At 43.2% G+C, this 19520-nt stretch overlaps 1 protein-coding gene across 2 annotated transcripts in view; it reads right to left on the bottom strand.

Annotated features, from left to right (window-relative positions):
• Nucleotides 1-1669: 1669 nt before the first annotated feature.
• LOC123770624 (L-fucose kinase) overlaps nucleotides 1670-19520 on the bottom strand; it is a 54308-nt gene continuing 36457 nt past the window's right edge. Inside the window, exons 12-16 of one of the 2 annotated variants that reach the window (XM_069301880.1) lie at nucleotides 15665-15900; nucleotides 12672-12873; nucleotides 11462-11602; nucleotides 4745-4954; nucleotides 1670-2208 (exon numbers count right to left, since the gene is read on the bottom strand). In XM_069301880.1, the coding sequence (XP_069157981.1) occupies nucleotides 1936-2208; nucleotides 4745-4954; nucleotides 11462-11602; nucleotides 12672-12873; nucleotides 15665-15900 (1062 nt within the window). In that variant the 3' untranslated portion in view covers nucleotides 1670-1935. The remainder of the gene's footprint in view (nucleotides 2209-4744; nucleotides 4955-11461; nucleotides 11603-12671; nucleotides 12874-15664; nucleotides 15901-19520) is intronic. The other variant, XM_069301881.1, reaches the window with a different exon arrangement.

Here is a 19520-nt window from a genome sequence, read left to right as displayed (position 1 = left end):
TTGTACTTTCAATCATTGTACAGGTCAAAATAAAATTCTTAACAATTCAGAATAGATTACTGTATTTTGAAAAGGATATACTATATTTGGACCTTTTTTTTCAGATATGGGCATGGAGCAGTTGCTAGATGTGCACATCACTCAGTCAAGTTCAGCCCTTCACTGTGGTGTCTGACTAGTAACTGGATGGGTGACCATGCAAGTAGCCTTGACTAGGATAACCCCAACATACCCAAAGACCTTTGCCCGCTCCTGTCTTTGACAGCAGTATACAAGAATTCTTACGAGAGATTGCCCAGTACATAACAAAACCTCTATTACAACTGGGAACTTTATTCAGATACAGTGCAGTAATGCAACGTTGTGAAAATACCCTTTTTAGCTAAAATTTGTTATTACAGATTGTGTGTACTGTACATATATTTTTAATTAAAAAATATTTTAAGGACAATACAGAAGTATGAGAATACCAACTTAAAGCACTTTGCTAAACCATTAGAACATTCAGAACCCTAAATCAGTACTCAAGGCAATCTACACAGCTTTTGTAAAACCAATACCAGAATATGCAGCAACGACCAGGAATCTACACTTTCTGAAGCGTAAAAACAAGTGAAAACTACTCAAGTTTGTAACAAGATTAGTGGCCAAGCTAAGAGTGTTAAGCATTAACACTCTTAGCTTGGATAAGAGGACAAGTTAAGGGAGCTAGACCTCATAACCCTGGGGGAATGGAAGAAACAGTGGGTGACATGATCACAACACAAACTTGGCAACATCACCTGGTGGGCTGCGAGATCTCCAGTTATTTCGATTGATGGAAACTGAACTGCCAGCCTTACCCTAACCTGTTAATGTACAGTACATCTGAATAAAAAAGATAATGTTTTCAGGGGCAATGGCCACTATAGTCACTGACTGGTGGTAGTAGCCAGTCCAATAAGTAGCCAGTGCCCAAAACGCTTTGCGTAATAGTGGCTTTAGGCATTGCATGTACTAGCTCTATCTATAAATCCATCAATGTTTGTAATTACCTAAGTGTAGTTACAGGATGAGAGCTACGCTCGTGGTGTCCCGTCTTCCCAGCACTCTGTCATATAACGCTTTGAAACTACTGACGGTCTTGGCCTCCACCACCTTCTCGCCTAACTTGTTCCAACCGTCTACCACTCTGTTTGCGAAAGTGAATTTTCTTATATTTCTTCGGCATCTGTGTTTAGCTAGTTTATATCTATGACCTCTTGTTCTTAAAGTTCCAGGTCTCAGGAAATCTTCCCTATCGATTTTATCAATTCCTGTTACTATTTTGTATGTAGTGATCATATCACCTCTTTTTCTTCTGTCTTCCAGTTTTGGCATATTTAATGCCTCTAACCTCTCTTCGTAGCTCTTGCCCTTCAGTTCAGGGAGCCACTTAGTAGCATGTCTTTGCACCTTTTCCAGTTTGTTAATGTGCTTCTTAAGATATGGGCACCACACAACCGCTGCATATTCTAGCTTTGGCCTAACAAAAGTCATGAACAATTTCTTTAGTATATCGCCATCCATGTATTTAAAAGCAATTCTGAAGTTAGAAAGTGTGGCATAGGCTCCTATGCCACAAGTTGTATCACACTTTGTATGTACAGTATGTACTTTACCTGAAAAAACATTTGATTTTTGAATTTGATTTTTTGAATTTTATTATTATGGATGTTAAAGAATGCCGACATTTTTATAAAATTTATGGGATATCACAGTAATTAAGATATTTATAAGTGTTTCAGTTTGGTCTACAATTGTCAATAATAAGATTGCTTAAAGAGGGCATAAAGACTGATTCTGGAATATCGGCAAATATATAAATGGAAGTGAAGAGAAACAGAAGCCTTTTACTACTTTGTCATACGAGCATAAAAATAACGTCTCCATTATACTGAGCTGAAATATTGCTAACTACGGTACTTGTATCATTTCAAGCAGTGTCAGCCACTTCTCATGGGTCAAAACATCATCTTCATTAACTTGAGTGACTGTTTCTCCCCCTACCCATAACTCTAGCCCTTGCTGGTCCACTTCGACACAGTCGCTGGTTAACCCACCAAGGTCAACACTGTCTTCCAGCGGTCCAGGTCTGGCCTTTAATGCATAAAGGTAGCCGCCTCCACCAGCTCCAGCCAGAGACATGCCCAGACAGTGATTGTGTAAGGTGGCCATGAGCTTGGACACCTGGAAATAAATGCCTTGCTTAATCTTCTTGTTGTTAGGCGTGTTAGTCAATGAGTAATACAGTATTTTATTGTTAAAAATACTGTAATAATTATACAGTATAGAGCATTTAAAATTAAAATAATGTATTATTCATGCTTCCCACTCCTAGCATAAAAAAACATAAGAGTAATTATATTATTATGCCCGAAACGCTTTGCGTAATAGTGGCTTTAGGCATTGTATGTACTAGCTATACCTATAAGTCAAACAATCCTTATAAATATTTATTGTATGTATGTACCTTACCTAAATAAGATTGTATTGTATTATTAATACATAAGAGAGTTCAAATTTATGGAATTGTGATATTCTGTATTTTAGTTTGAGTTGCAAATATTAATCTGAAATGTGAGCATTATTTATTATTGTACTATAGTACTATTTACTATAGTACTATTGTAATAGCAATTATGGAAGATTGGCAAAATAACAGTAAATATGATTAGCTTACTTAGGATGCAAGCTCTCTTGTAAAATATGCTTTATATATATATAGGGTTTCCCATTGTTGGGGACAGGAAGGATGTTAGGTTCATTGAGGTCAACCCGTTCTCGCACTTGCTTATAGTCAATATTGGCTTATTTAATAAGTGCATATGTGACATACTAATTGATTGTGAATATTTTAGTTTACCATGAAAAGCTTCATAGAAAACACCGACCTCACCTAACCTTCTTAGTATGTCAAGATAAGCATCTTATTGCTTCTTAATTACAATTATTACTTAACCTATACCGTTGATAGGTTTTTACAATTATAATAATTACAATTATTACTTAACCTATACCGTTGATAGGTTAAGTAATAATTGTAAATAAGAAGCAATAAGATGCTTATCTTAACATACTAAGAAGGTTAGGTGAGGTCGGTGTTTTCTATGAAGCTTTTCAAGGTAAACTAAAATATTCACAAACAATTAGTATGTCACATATGCACTTATTATATAAGCCAATATTGACTGAGGGCAAGTGCGAGAACGGGTTGTTGAGGTACCCTAAGGTCAACTACTGACCTTTTCCAACAGTTGCCTGACCTCAAAATATATATTAAGTTCTCTGTGAACAAAGGAACTGGGTAAAGGAAATTGCACCCAAACAATTTTATCTGTCCACAGGAATCAAACCCAGTACCCTTTGGTTGTGGACCGACTAGGGATTCAGCCACCCTAGTTGAATAGATTCAGCTGACAGGGACAGAACACTGGACGCGTGATCCTGTGGTCCCGGGTTCGATCCCGGGCGCCGGCGAGAAACAATGAGCAGAGTTTCTTTCACCCTGATGCCCCCGTTACCAAGCAGTAAATAGGTACCGGGGAGTTAGTCAGCTGTCACGGGCTGCTTCCTGGGGATCGAGGCCTGGTCGAGGACCGGGCCGCGGGGACACTAAACCCCGAAATCATCTCAAGATAACGACTGACCACTGTGCTACAGATTGACAACAAAATATTGATAAGGCACTTCTTTGTTTCTCTCCTAAACTGGTTAATCTCATTCTAATCATATAAAATATAAAGGCATCACTCTCCAAACCACTGGCTTCCTGCCAACAACGAGGTCATTAAAACAGAGACCATCAGGTGAATCTCCATATGGGCACCAAGATAATACTGTATTACCCAACAATCTAATGGTACAAGGCATTTATTAAAAATACCGATCTATAACTGTAAATCTACAGTAATACGTACCGGTCTATAACTGTAAATCTACAGTAATACGTACCGGTCTATAACTGTAAATCTACAGTAATACGTACCGGTCTATAACTGTAAATCTACAGTAATACGTACCGGTCTATAACTGTAAATCTACAGTAATACGTACCGGTCTATAACTGTAAATCTACAGTAATACGTACCGGTCTATAACTGTAAATCTACAGTAATACGTACCGGTCTATAACTGTAAATCTACAGTAATACGTACCGGTCTATAACTGTAAATCTACAGTAATACGTACCGGTCTATAACTGTAAATCTACAGTAATACGTACCGGTCTATAACTGTAAATCTACAGTAATACGTACCGGTCTATAACTGTAAATCTACAGTAATACGTACCGGTCTATAACTGTAAATCTACAGTAATACGTACCGGTCTATAACTGTAAATCTACAGTAATACGTACCGGTCTATAACTGTAAATCTACAGTAATACGTACCGGTCTATAACTGTAAATCTACAGTAATACGTACCGGTCTATAACTGTAAATCTACAGTAATACGTACCGGTCTATAACTGTAAATCTACAGTAATACGTACCGGTCTATAACTGTAAATCTACAGTAATACGTACCGGTCTATAACTGTAAATCTACAGTAATACGTACAGGGTTATTATAATGAATGAATGAAATATACAACAAATGTGCCATTTTGAGAGAAGCCATTAAGACTACACAACATTTTGGTTTTACTTGGTAACACTGAAAACGTTAACATAAAAACACTAGATAAAACATTTAGAAAGTCCAATTTGTAAATGTTTACCTTGCTTGGTTCACAGCCTGAGGCAACCATTTTCTTTAAGCTCCAGTAATCATTAATACAGGAACCCATCATGTTTAGGTCATCGTTGAGCATGGCTCCAGCAGCACGCACTGCTAATTGTTGCAGCTGCGAGAAACACGATGTTATTGTTGGATCACGAGCATACCAGTTGCGAATGACAGTCTGGAGCAGATTTCTTGCAAGACGAACCTGAAAGTACAGTATTGTATCATACAGAAGCCACAAAATGCCCATAAAACCACATTATTTATTTTGCAATACATAATACCGACCATAAAATGCTGAATTGAAATATATTGAAGTAAAGACGACTTCCAGCTCAACAATGGATTCATTCCCTAAAATTATGTAAAAAAAAAGTAACGATGAAATGTTGAATGTAACGAAACGCCATTTTCTGGGTGAGACCCGAAGACTCCCCTGTGCTATACCAGGCTGATATGCTAATGTCAGACTTTGGCATCAGTCATGTGTATGGAGTTCTTAGGGGCCTACCAGGGACCACGGCCAGAACCTAGCCCCCTCAGAGAGGCAAGGGGAGCAATGGCCTATAGAAACCCCGTGTGGTTGGAAGCATTCTGTGTCTGCCATCGACCGGGTCAAACATCCAGAAAGGTAAGCATCCCAAAACAAAACCCTATTCTGGTAAAAATTGAAAAAAAAAAAATCTGGTAAAAAAAGCCGAACTAGTGGATAGAACTCCCCAACAAAAAACAAGCAAACAAGTATGACGTCACCGCGCCTCTGTCTGCGCAGCTCCCCCCTCCCCGGGAGGGGGAAGGGGGAGCCCCAGACCTCTCACGCCGGCTATCCACCCATCAGTTACTAGACTGGATGTCAAAACACTCGAAAAACCGCCGACTGGAGGGAGGGAGGGTTGCCGGGGAGCCTCCGGGTCTCACCCAGAAAATGGCGTTTCATTACATTCAACGCTGGTTTTCTGGGGGGAGCCCCGTCGGCTCCCCGGAGCTAACAACCCACAGAGGAAGGTCAAAGGGACGGATCCGGGAGGCAAACATCACGCACCCTTCAACAGAAAGCGAGCTAACTGGCTGCAACCGCCAACCTAAGGTGATACAGGCCCGAACGGGCCCTGGAACGACACAAGACAATGAGCAGCCAGGCCCCTGTATGACTGCCAAAAAACCCCGCAGAGGAAGTCAGCAAGGACATGCCGTCAAGACTGCAGCAAGAGCAGCTAAACCACGAACGCCACGGGCAAAGAACACAGGCTGGCTAGCCGCAATAACACGGCTGACGACCCGGGACACCTTCTCCCGCGAACAGGGAAGAACGGAACCGGATCAACCGAAACCGCGCCCAGGACACAAAAGCTGAGGCACGCAAACAACAGCAGAGGGCCGCAACAGAACACAAAACACGATGCACCCCCGGCCCGACCAACCAAGCACCAAACAAACCAAAGGAACGCTGCAGCCTCACCCTGTACCAGAAAAGAGGGAGACGGCTCCAACCGAACAAACCAAATGCCATGAACGAAGGAGAGCAAGAAACTCAGCGACCCAAGCCCTAGAGGCAAACGCCAACAGGAAAAGAGCTGCCAAAACAAACCCGGGCCGAAGGGGCCACCACCAACCGAGGAGCAGAAAGAGCATGCTGCCCAAAGATTAGGACGGCCCAAGTGGCGCAAGAACAGGCCGGAGGCGAAACAACACACGAGACAGCCTACGAACACCGCAGATGTAACCAAACTGCCAAATTACCCCATACAGTACTGCCGCCTAGAAAAGCACACAAGTGGGACACCTGTGTGCTTTTCTTGGCCACCCGACCACCTACCAAAGGTGAGAGACTCGAGGCAGAACCCAACCAGCCCCATCAAGGTTCATCCAAGCCTAGGAAGAGGCAGAGCCGCGGGAAAATCTCAGGCGCGACCAATGAGGAGGCAGAGCCGGAAACCCAAGCCGGCAAAGACGGAGACGGAACGTCTGTCGAACAGAAAACCCCCCAACACGAGTGAGCTCGTCAGGAGACCGGAAACTATGAACCCGACTCAAGACCCCAGAGAAGGAACACCGCGAGACCCCGAAAAAGCCCACAGGCAGGGAAAGCCAGGAAAACAGGAACCCAAACCTGGCAACAAGAAGGCCAAAAGGCACAAACAAAACACATAACAGTGTGAAGGAGACGCACAAGGAAGGGAAGTGGTGAAAGCGGACCCCACACACAGCTGCAAGTGCAGACCCAACAGAGTCCAGGAGTTGTCAGGGAAATGACAGGGGGGAGAGGCAGGACGAAAGAGCCAAAGCACAACCCCAGGCACAAAACTACAGCAAAATGTCACCCCACAACATCCCGACACAGTAACAAGTGCCACATGTCACAGTGGCACACGTTACCAATGCACACGCGCACCAGCAACACGCACCACATGCAACACGCAACCAGCAATATGCAACATGTAACAAGCAACCGGAAAGAACGTCTCATGGCGAAGGCAGAGAATGGCGGAGCCTGACTCCAGACAGGGTCAAACGAAGATACGAAAGAGCCCAGCAGGCCCAGGAACCTGCACACTAAGCGACCGACAGCAGAGGCGGGACCAAGAGCCAAAGCCCAACCCCAACAAGCACAGCTATGGGAGGACAACTAGGGGAGAACAAAGAATCCAATGTTCCATCATGGGTTGTATCTCACCTTGTATGTACATTACTTGAATAAACAGCTGAACTTCAATTTGAATGTACATGGAAAAGCTAAGCCAGGTACAGCAAGACCGGCAAGGAATGAAGGACCCAGAAAATATGGGCACAAATAACCCAAACAAGTAAGGCCCCGGGAAGAAGCACGGAAGGGCTGAACAAAACGCCAAAAGCGCACACCAACACGCAACCGCAGTATCAAAACCGCAGCAAAAGGTCACCACAAAACACCCTTGACACAGGAACATGTACCACACAACAGGCACCACCACTTATGCACAGAGGAACACAGTGGAGGTGGGGGCCCCAAACACAAGCACGAAACCTGCTTGATACCTGCCTGATGGGATTCTGGGAGATCATCTACTCACCAAGCCCACATAGGTGGACATGCATAGGAGAGGGACTGGATGGGCACAGTCAGGAGCCGTCCCGAATGGGGCGAGAGGCCTGCAGTCATCTGCGGGCTGACGTCCAAATCGGGAGGTTAGGAACAAGAGCTGCCACGTATGGGCCAATAAACCTACTGCAGGCACCCCTGTCAGTATGTTCCATGTACTCATGTACGTATGTACTCCCATTCGTACCCCCAAAAATGAACCAGCGCCTAGACGAAGGAGACGCCAGACCGCATAAACTCACCTGCAGAACAGTGGCACAGAAGGGTCAAGACAATGTCACAAGGCCGGTGCCGCCCGAGGCGGACAGGGTATCGTGCACCTGCAGCTGAGAACCGGGAGCACCACCCGCTTGTAAGCAGGCTAGAGCCGCCCATGCAGAAGAGGACGGGAGAGGCGACAGAGGCGCTCACTACCTAAAATGCAGGAAAAACCCGGCGACCTCCCCATAACGGCACCCCCAGAACACCCCCAGGAGCAACTGGGCACGAACTGGAGAATGAGACAAACGAGAGGCAAAGCACTCTCGAGAAAATGGACGGAGAACCCCAGCACTGGTGCACACCGTCCGAACCAAAACAAACTCCCACGGCGCATGCACAGGACATGAACGAAAAGTAGCCCAACAGGACGCATCCCGGGCGATTCACGGAAGAAACAGCCCAACGTACGGGAACAGAAGCCAAAAATGAAAAAAAAAAGAGTAAGTAACGACACTTAGCCGGCTCATTAAGGAAACCAATGAACCGAACGGAATCTAACCGGGACACCAGTAGCCCAATTGGGCTACAAGCACCCCAACCTGGCATCTTGGACCTGAAGTATGGAAGGAAAAAGAGCAGCACCAAGACACTGCATAGAGAGAAGATACACGAACAAAAGAATGAGACAGGGCCAAAAACTCAAGAGGAAGCCCAGAAGAAGATCAACAAGCTCTAGAAAGGACCGGAGGGAAGCTGCACCGGCAAACGACAGGCGATCCACTAATACGGGAAGGAGCAAAAACCGTCCCCAACCTTCGAGAACACAAAAGCAAGCACAAACGACGAAGGCACCGAAAAACCCAGTCACACCCAAGACCCAAAGACATGCAGAACCCCAAGAAGAGGGGGAAACATGACAGGGAAGTTAACAGTCCCAAGTTAAAAGGGGTGAACAACGGAGAAGAGCACCCACTGACAGGACGGAACCAATGGGCGTAAGGGACAAAGAACCGAGCCCGGGGAAGGGCTGACGCCCAACAACTCATGCGGAGAGTGGAGAAATAAAAAACTCCCCTCTGCCCAACCGCAAGCCCCGCCCAGGGGGTAGAAAAAAACCCAGCGGGTTCCAATGGGGCCAGAGGCTCTCCCCAAGTCAGTCCTTCCCCAGCCCCGGGAACCCACACAGCAGGCCCCGGGGCCGAGCCGTCCCCCCAAAGCCCCAGCCTCAAGAAAAACCAGGGCAGCTGTGAAAAACACAAAGGAAGGGAGCCCACTGGCGGACTCATACAACACGACTGGAGGAACAGGCTCGAATACCCCCATCGCTACCACGGAAGGGGAATTCCCAGAGACCAACCGAGTCTCAAAACCATGGAAGCCCCGCCCCAACCCTACAGACGGTAAAGACCCGGATGCAGGGAGGAAAGGTGCGGGGACTCGACAAGACCACCAATTAAAATGGGGCAGCCTCGGGGCTTCCGAGCAAACAACCTAGCGCATTGGCACCGAAACTTAACGTGCAACGCCCGTGCTGCCTGCACCCACTTAGTCAGCAGAAGACTGGGTAACCGAGCCACAGCAAGCAACAAAACTCGCAGGACCCCGGGCGGAAGGTGTCACCGACCCCACAGGCAACTGACGGAGGCAAAACAGCAAGTGTCACCCAGAGACAAGGGGACAGAGCAACCCTCAAACACGCACAAAGCGAGGGGGGGGGAACTCTGGGGCCACATCCATCAGGCCCACGCTCCCCCCCCCCCCCCTAAGGGTTTGCCAAGGTCCTGAGCATTTCATTAACTATAAGAGGACTCGTGCTCAGGTAATCCCAGGAAGGGTACTGCTAACAAGCGCCCATGTCTACCAAACAACCTTCTAGGAACTGAACCCCCGGGAAGTGTACACTCATGGGGACCTAGCAGGGGAACCACCAGAAGAAGAAAGAGAATCCAGTACAAGGGGGTCAAGAACCAAAGGCAGACCCCCCACCAGGTAGACAAACAAAAAGGAAAATGAAAACCCCCGCAAGAGGACAGCGTACCCAAGCGGAACAGAGCTGACCACTATGATTGGTGAAAACAAGCTGCGCAGCACCCTGCGCCTCTACCAGTGCAAACTGCCCCTTACCATAAGGCGAACAAGGGAGACAGAACCCCCCCATCACACAAAGGGCGACCGAAAACCAAAAAGTAGACGGCCTAGCAGAAGCAGGACCCAAGGAACTTGTGGAAGGTAACCCCAAGCCCCAAGGGTAGTACTTACAGGGCACCTAGGGAAGGGAACCCTAGGCCCATGCAGCTCGCGTACTGGAGACTCACTCCCGGCTCACACACCACCTAGCAGACAGACACCACACTCTAGGCACAGTGCTGAAACAACCACTGGAGCCAGAGCACACAACCAGTGCCTTTAGCATCAGCCAAAGAACTGATGGGTGGATAGCCAGCGTGAGAGGTCTGGGGCTCCCCCTTTTCCCTCTCGGGGAGGGGGGAGCTGCGCAGACAGCGGCCCGGTGACATGTGATGTCATACTTGTGTGCTTGTTTTCTGTCGGGGAGTTCTATCCACTAGTTTGGCTTTAGGTAGAAATTTTCACCAGAATAGGGGTTTGTTTTGGAATGCTTACCTTTCTGGATGCTTGACCCGGTTGATGGCAGACATAGAATGCTTCCAACCACATTGGGGGTTTCTATAGGCCATTGCTCCCCTTGCCTCTCTGAGGGGGCCAGGTTCTGGCCGTGGTCCCCGGTAGGCCCCTAAGAACTCCATACACATGACTGATGCCAAAGTCTGACATTAGCATATCAGCCCAGTAAGCTCCGGGGAGCCGTAGGGGCTCCCCCCCAGAAAAAAAAAACTTTGTCTTCTTTTTCAGATTTGGGGAAGAGGTTTTGGTGCTCCTCCTCCCTGAGTAGGTATTATTCCTGCTGCCCTTTCTAGTTTGATAGGCAGCCTCCACCCACTTTCAGGTGGTTACAACACTGGCATTCATGGCCCATTTGTTCATTCTTTCACAGTAGTCTGTAGTGACTGAATAGTGAGATGGCATCTGCTACTCTCTTTTCATGCTTGGGCAAGGGATTCTTGGGCAATGCTGACATTTTTTTTAAATCAGCCTAGTTCATTATCAATAAATTTAATTTAATAGTACAATACTGTACACTATTATTTGATATCACAAAATTCATAGTCTTGGAATGTAATGCAATTTCCAAGTTGTAAAAAAAAGAACATTCTAAATGCAGTCTCAAAAGAACGAATTCCCATATAGAAATGGAGTTGTTGTTGTTGTTGTTAAAGATTCGGTACCTGAAACAAGAAGTTCCAAGTAGCACGGCCTATGGTGAGCCCGTCTTAGAAATGGAGGGCAACAGCTCAAAAACCATTTAGTAAGGAATACAGCCCAGTATAAAACAAATTACCAGGATTAACATACCTTCCCAGTATAAAGTAAGAGGAGATGCTCATTAAGACGGTCAATAAAAGTCTGGGACAGAGGGATCTTGTAAGTAGAGACAGTGACAGGTGTTCCTTTCCTGCTCACTCCCAGCTTGGCTCCTCCTACAAGCCCACCAACCTGCATAGCATAACACAAACTCAAAGAAAGGATACAAATATATCTGGCAATACGGTGTTGATGTCAGTGAAAAAGATAAGGAGTGTAAATTATGTAGTATGCCGCACGCCCACACCTTAGAACATTATGTATTACACTGTCAACTTATTGATAGCTATAGAATTATAGAAATAACTAGTGTACCACATCAAATTGTTTGGATGTGTGATAATGGTATGATAGACAGTATACTTAGGAGCTACAAGAATTTTGCCCCAAGAGTGTAACGCTTATATGCTGTGCTGGACTATATTAACCTGCAATGTTAAATGGGATTCTTGTATTGTGATTTGTGGATTTGTACTCACTGAATTTGTGCGCCCCTTGAGGGACTTGAAGTAGAGGGGGGTAGAAATAGCCTAAGCTACTCTATCCTTTAGAGATGTATTTCTTATCTCAATAAACATACTTGAACTTGAACTCAAAGAAGTTATTGAAACCTCTTTATCATACAGTATCTATGCTGTTTCCTTGTACCCTTCCACACCCCCCTTTCCATTAAATTAGATTTTATCTATACCTGTACCACCTTTCCCATTTCATCAACCTCATTATTTAATGAGGTTGATGAAGTAGAAAGCAGTTCCTACTCTCACTTATAGGTATTCTAAGGTAAAAAAAAAATAATCATTTCAAATGAAGAAGAAGGAGAGGCTTGCATACTAGACCTTCATCTCATCATTAATTGACTCTCTGAGTTGACATGTAAAGAACAAGGAAAGTTAGGCAACTGTTGTGGTTTGCATCCTGGGAAAAGGTTAGCAATTGGCTTAGGGAGACCTCAATAAGCCTAACAGGGCATCCATTCCATGACTAAGGTAAACCAAATCATAATGTGAATCATATTGTCAAAATGTATCAAGTTACTCCTTGGTGTAATACAGTGTTCAATGCAATACTATGCATGGTAGTCACTTCGTGAGAATGTACCACTTAATTCCAAAACCTGTGGTAACTTATTTATATATACCCCAGAAGGTTATATATGGGTTAAGTACAACAAATAAGAATAAGTATACAATCAACAAACCTGGTCTTGCCATCCACCACCAGTTGTAAGCCACTGTTCAATACACAAGGTGGCATGGATGAGATGTGAGTGGCGGGGTGGTGGATGTCCCAGCAACACAATGATGGCAGAAACCAACGCCCCTGCCAATAGACTGCTCCCTCCTAGTCCTGAACCTTGTGGCAAATGGGACCAAACTTCAACCTCCAAGCCACCATCATATCTACAGAAAAATAAAATAGGGTATAAAGGAGATTAAAGAAAGTGCGAGAGAGAGAGAGAACGAGAACGAACATAGAACATAGATATGCATCCTCAAGAATGTATTAAGCAACAAATATTTTGAAAAAATAAGGCTAGTCTTCACTTTCTTACTGTTACGGTCTAGACCAGCATTCTTAGCAGTAGTCAGTTTCACACGAAGCGGACTTTGCCCTTCTATTTATTTCAACATCTCATCTCTCTGCTCACCTGGCTAGATGGGACTTGAAACCTTGCAACTTGTGCAGTAGAGACCATACATATGGTTGGTTTCCTGCATGCACTACCATGTTCCTGTATACTCCTGTTCAACAGGCAATACCTTATTTTTCCAAGCCAGTTTTGGGAAGTTTTTGGTTCCCCCCATCTTAGAACAGAGGATCATGTTATTCTCCTTTGGGGCGTGAGATATAAAGTAAAAGGTTCTGCTGAAAGTGATACTTGAGGTGTATGTCTGACTTGTTCTCTTTCTCAAGTTTGTATTTTGTTTATCACTGGTAGGTGAGGGACTGGTAGTGACTTTTTCTTGGTGGTCTGTTCCACTAGTAGTTTACAGTTGCACCAGCAAACCAAAGCATCAATTGCTACTTGTTTTCCAGTTTGGGGTTTACCTGGCACATGATTGTTCAGATATTTAGGCCTTATCTTATGTTTTTCTAGTACTGTATTACTGTACTAGTATTTACAGTCTCCGTGGTGTAGTGGTAAGACACTCGCCTGGCGTTCCGCGAGCGCTATGTCATGGGTTCGTATCCTGGCCGGGGAGGATTTACTGGGCGCAATTCCTTAACTGTAGCCTCTGTTTAACTCAACAGTAAAATGTGTACTTGGATGAAAAAACGATTCTTCGCGGCAGGGGATCGTATTCCAGGGACCGTAGGATTAAGGACCTGCCCGAAACGCTACGCGTACTAGTGGCTGTACAAGAATGTAACAACTCTTGTATATATCTCAAAAAAAAAAAAAAAAAAAAAAAAAAAAAAGTATAATTGTTGTATATCAGTTTTCACTGCCTTTACCTGGTTGATACCTGGTTGATGGGGTTCTGGGAGTTCTTCTCCTCCCCAAGCCCGGCCCGAGGCCAGGCTTGACTTGTGAGAGTTTGGTCCACTAGGCTGTTGCTTGGAGCGGCTCGCAGGCCCACATATACCTGGTTGATGGGGTCCTGAGAGTTGTTCTACTGCCCAAGCCCGGCCTGAGGCTAAGTGAGAGTTTGGTCCACTAGGCCGTTGCTTGAAGCGGCTCGCAGGCCCACATATACCTGGTTGATGGGGTTCTGGGAGTTGTTCTACTGCCAAGCCCGGCCCGAGGCCAAGCTTGAATTGTGAGAGTTTGGTCCACCAGGCTGTTGCTTGGAGCGGCCCGCAGGCCCACATACCCACCACAGCCCGGTTGGTCCAGCACTTCTTGGAGAAAACGATCTAGTTTTCTCTTGAAGATGTCCACGGTTGTTCCGGTAATATTTCTTATGCTCGCTGGGAGGGTGTTGAATAACCGCGGACCTCTGATGTTTATAGTGTTCTCTGTCCCTCTCCATGGCATGTTTTCAGCAGATGGTCTCGATCGAGTTGCATCACCTTTGTGTTCAGACTTTGGGTCGTTTCTTCTGTGTGGGACATGAACCATTCTTTCTTATTCTATGTTGGGCAGTCTGTCAGTGGCCTTTTTGCACTTCTCCCTGTTAGAGTGGAGGGGTGCCATCTGCCTGTGCTTTCCATGTTCCTTCATACATTAAAGCATTTTAGAGTGTTTTCAGTTACCATTTCATATGAGAGTAACATGCTTTGTACTCATTCCATCCAGTGATCTGGGTGGCATGTGTGACACTCACACACACATCACAGACCATGTTTATTATTCATCATCCCATCCATTCTTGAACAGGGACAATGCTAAGTATGGCAGCTCCCGAAGGGGAGCCGGTCGGCCGAGTGGACAGCACGCTGGACTTGTGATCCTGTGGTCCTGGGTTCGATCCCAGGCGCCGGCGAGAAACAATGGGCAGAGTTTCTTTCACCCTATGCCCCTGTTACCTAGCAGTAAAACAGGTACCTGGGTGTTAGTCAGCTGTCACGGGCTGCTTCCTGGGGGTGGAGGCCTGGTCGAGGACCGGGCCGCGGGGACACTAAAAAGCCCCGAAATCATCTCAAGATAACCTCAAGATAATCCCCATCTTTATTGTATTACAATGCCTGGAGTGGGAATTATGCTTAGGGCTCAGCTTGCAAGTGCCACCTCACATTGATTATGACTGTATGGCTTCTCAGGGCTGTCTGTCTGTGTTGGGTACACATAATAAGTTAATTTTTTGAATTGGAATGGACAGCTATTTCTAGTGTGCTTCAAGTTCCCTTGGATCTTGATGTGTACTGTACATTTGTTCATGGTTCTGTATGAATAAAAGTGTCCTGGATCAATCTCTTCTCTCTTGTTACCTAACCAGTCTACCAGGTTGGATTAAGGCTAAAGTCCAGACTGTTGCAGCTTCACACAAACTATTATATACAGTATTGCTTTATCAGTCTTTATCATGATTCATGCAATTGGGGAATAAATAAATGTCTTTGAAATATAAACCTGTAAATCAATATCAGTTGTAAATATAGAATAAGTGGGGATCACTTACTAATAAATAAGTAACTTGGCATGCCCTGCGTTCAATCTGGCAAGGTAAAAAGCTTACAATATATCTGAGTGGCATCGTGAAAAATGCCTCAATTATTCAACAGTATCTGAAGGAATAATTACATTACCTATCCTTCAACTGTACAGCCAGAGAATCTTCACTAGTTAGGTCCACCACTTTACAGTAAAGTAGTGTAGCTTTCACCAGAGCACCCGGAGCAACAGGATTGTCATAATCTCGCAAGTCATCTAGCGTGGTCCAAGTCAGGTGGACGTCTCCACCCGACCAATCACGGAGTGTACACACAATGTGGAATTCGCTGGTGATTCGCACCCGAGCACCAATAGGCTTTTTCTTGTTAATCTGTATAAATATTTTAAGCTGGCAAAACCTTGAATTATCCACAATATATCTCTTGATAAAGTATACTTTCTTCTTGACCTTTTACTGTACTGTATATTAAATAATAATACCTGCTAATAACCACTTGGGCTGGACGGTAGAGTGACGGCCTCGCTTCATGCAGGACGGCGTTCAATTCCCGACCGTCCATGTGGTTGGGCACCATTTCTCTCTCCCACCCGTCCCATCCCAAATCTTTATCCTGACCCCTTCCCAGTGATATATAGAGTTGTAAGGGCTTGGTACTTTCTCCTGATAATTACCTCAACTTACCTTGCTTATAACACAACTTTATTACCTGACCTCGAATATGTATTCATTTGGGAGCTTGTCTACTTTGTTAGGTTTAAAATTTGTACAAAATGTTGTATATAATTAGTTGGCTTATCAAAAACTGCAGCAGTGTTATATTTAATATACAACGTAATATAACCAATGTATATTTTGTATAAATTATGAATTATTATTAATATTATTATTATTATTATTATTATAAACGATTCAGTGCAAATTGAACAATTTCATCATACCTTAATATTATAAAATATATACTATATCCTGCTGAGTGTTTTAAAATGTGCACTCGTGTTCATTTAATGTTTCAAAGCAAACGCATTGTCTAAATGTTTTAAAATTGCATGGAATTACCCAACTGTAGTACAGTAGTTACAGAATGAGAGCTATGCTCGTGGTGTCCCGTCTTCCCGACACTCTTTGTCACTTTGTGAAAGACCAGTAACATATTGACGGGATAAGTGACTGTTTAAGAAAATGTCACTGTAAGCTAAGGTAAGGTAAAGGAACCTAGAAACATAACGTTTATATTCATTTTGCTGCACAATAATTAATATTACATACATACATATATATATATATATATAATATATATAATATATATATATATATATATATATATATATATATATATATATATATATATGTCGTACCTAGTAGCCAGAACTCACTTCTAGGCCTACTATTCAAGGCCCGATTTGCCTAATAAGCCAAGTTTTCATGAATTAATGTTTTTTCGTCTACCTAACCTACCTAACCTAACCTAACCTAGCTTTTTTTGGATGCCTAACCTAACCTTACCTATATATATAGGTTAGGTTAGGTTAGGTAGGGTTGGTTAGGTTCGGTCATATATCTACGTTAATTTTAACTCCAATAAAAAAAAATTGACCTCATACATAGTGAAAAGGGTAGCTTTATCATTTCATAAGAAAAAAATTATAGTAAATATATTAATTCAGGAAAACTTGGCCTATTAGGCAAATCGGGCCTTGAATAGTAGGCTGAGAAGTGAGTTCTGGCTACTAGGTACGACATATATATATATATATATATATATATATATATATATATATATATATATATATGTCGTACCTAGTAGCCAGAATGCACTTCTCGGCCTACTATGCAAGGCCCGATTTGCCTAATAAGCCAAGTTTTCCTGAATTAATATATTTACTCTAATTTTTTTCTTATGAAATGATAAAGCTACCCATTTCATTATGTATGAGATAAATTTTTCTTTATTGGAGTTAAAATTAACGTAGATATATGACCGAACCAAACCAACCCTACCTAACCTAACCTAACCTATCTTTATTGGTTAGGTTAGGTTAGGTAGCCGAAAAAGTTAGGTTAGGTTAGGTTAGGTAGGTTAGGTAGTCGAAAAACAATTAATTCATGAAAACTTGGCTTATTAGGCAAATTGGGCTTTGCATAGTAGACTGAGAAGTGCGTTCTGGCTACTAGGTACGACATATATATATATATATATATATATATATATATATATATATATATATATATATATATTTTATTAAATATGACCGAAAAAGTAAGATTAATAATTCTAACACGAATTTTCTCAATCTTTCGTACATTATGCTTCACTGTTGGAGGTAAATCAAAAATCACTTCTCCAAAATTCATTTTTATTTCTAGTCTGACGCGACACGGGCGCGTTTCGTAAAACTTATTACATTTTCAAAGACTTCACAAATACACAACTGATTAGAACTTGCATTTCCCTGATTTTATATCTACTTTTGAGTGAGGTGGGAAGGGTGATGTGGCATTACATTTGAGTGAGGTGGGAAGGATGATGTGGCATTAGAGGATATTAATAGGGTATTAAAAGTATCAACACAAGACAGAACACGAAACAATGGATATTGAATAGAAGTGTTTGTAGAAAGCCTATTGGTCCATATTTCTTGATGCTTCTATATTGGAGCGGAGTCTTGAGGTGGGTAGAATATAGTTGTGCAATAATTGGCTGTTGATTGCTGGTGTTGACTTCTTGATGTGTAGTGCCTCGCAAACGTCAAGCCGCCTGCTATCGCTGTATCTATCGATGATTTCTGTGTTGTTTACTAGGATTTCTCTGGCGATGGTTTGGTTATGGGAAGATAGGCTTAATGGGAAGAGAGGCTTATGGGAAGAGAGGCTTATGGGAAGAGAGGCTTTGATTTAATCATTCTCTTCCCATAACCAAACCATCGCCAGAGAAATCCTAGTAAACAACACAGAAATCATCGATAGATACAGCGATAGCAGGCGGCTTGACGTTTGCGAGGCACTACACATCAAGAAGTCAACACCAGCAATCAACAGCCAATTATTGCACAACTATATTCTACCCACCTCAAGACTCCGCTCCAATATAGAAGCATCAAGAAATATGGACCAATAGGCTTTCTACAAACACTTCTATTCAATATCCATTGTTTCGTGTTCTGTCTTGTGTTGATACTTTTAATACCCTATTAATATCCTCTAATGCCACATCATCCTTCCCACCTCACTCAAATGTAATGCCACATCACCCTTCCCACCTCACTCAAAAGTAGATATAAAATCAGGGAAATGCAAGTTCTAATCAGTTGTGTATTTGTGAAGTCTTTGAAAATGTAATAAGTTTTACGAAACGCGCCCGTGTCGCGTCAGACTAGAAATAAAAATGAATTTTGGAGAAGTGATTTTTGATTTACCTCCAACAGTGAAGCATAATGTACGAAAGATTGAGAAAATTCGTGTTAGAATTATTAATCTTACTTTTTCGGTCATATTTAATAAAATATGTCTACAGGAAAGACTGCTACCAAAATATACTAATATATATATATATATATGCATATATATATATATATATATATATATACACACACACACACACACACACACACAAAGGCAGGCACAAAGGCACAAAAAAATTTATACCAAAACAGAGATGCAGAACTAGGAAACAGGATTGGTTCAATAGAAATTGCGAGAGGGCTAGAGACCGAAAGACACAAAAATGGAATCAATACAGGAAGAGGCCGAACCCCCAAACATACCAGCGATACAAAGATGCGAGAAACAACTACACGGCAGTGAGGAGAGAGGCAGAAAGAAATTTTGAAAAAGGGATTGCGGACAAATGTAAAACAGAACCAGGTCTATTCTATAAATTCATAAACAACAAATTGCAGGTAAAGGATAATATTCAGAGGTTGAAAATGGGAAATAGATTCACGGAAGATGAAAAGGAAATGTGTGAAACACTAAACGAAAAGTTCCAAAGT

Source organism: Procambarus clarkii, chromosome 46 (genome assembly GCF_040958095.1).
Source record: "Procambarus clarkii isolate CNS0578487 chromosome 46, FALCON_Pclarkii_2.0, whole genome shotgun sequence".
Lineage (NCBI taxonomy): Eukaryota > Metazoa > Arthropoda > Malacostraca > Decapoda > Cambaridae > Procambarus > Procambarus clarkii.
Note: the sequence above shows the minus strand (reverse complement) of the source record. Positions and strands in the feature narration are given on the sequence as shown.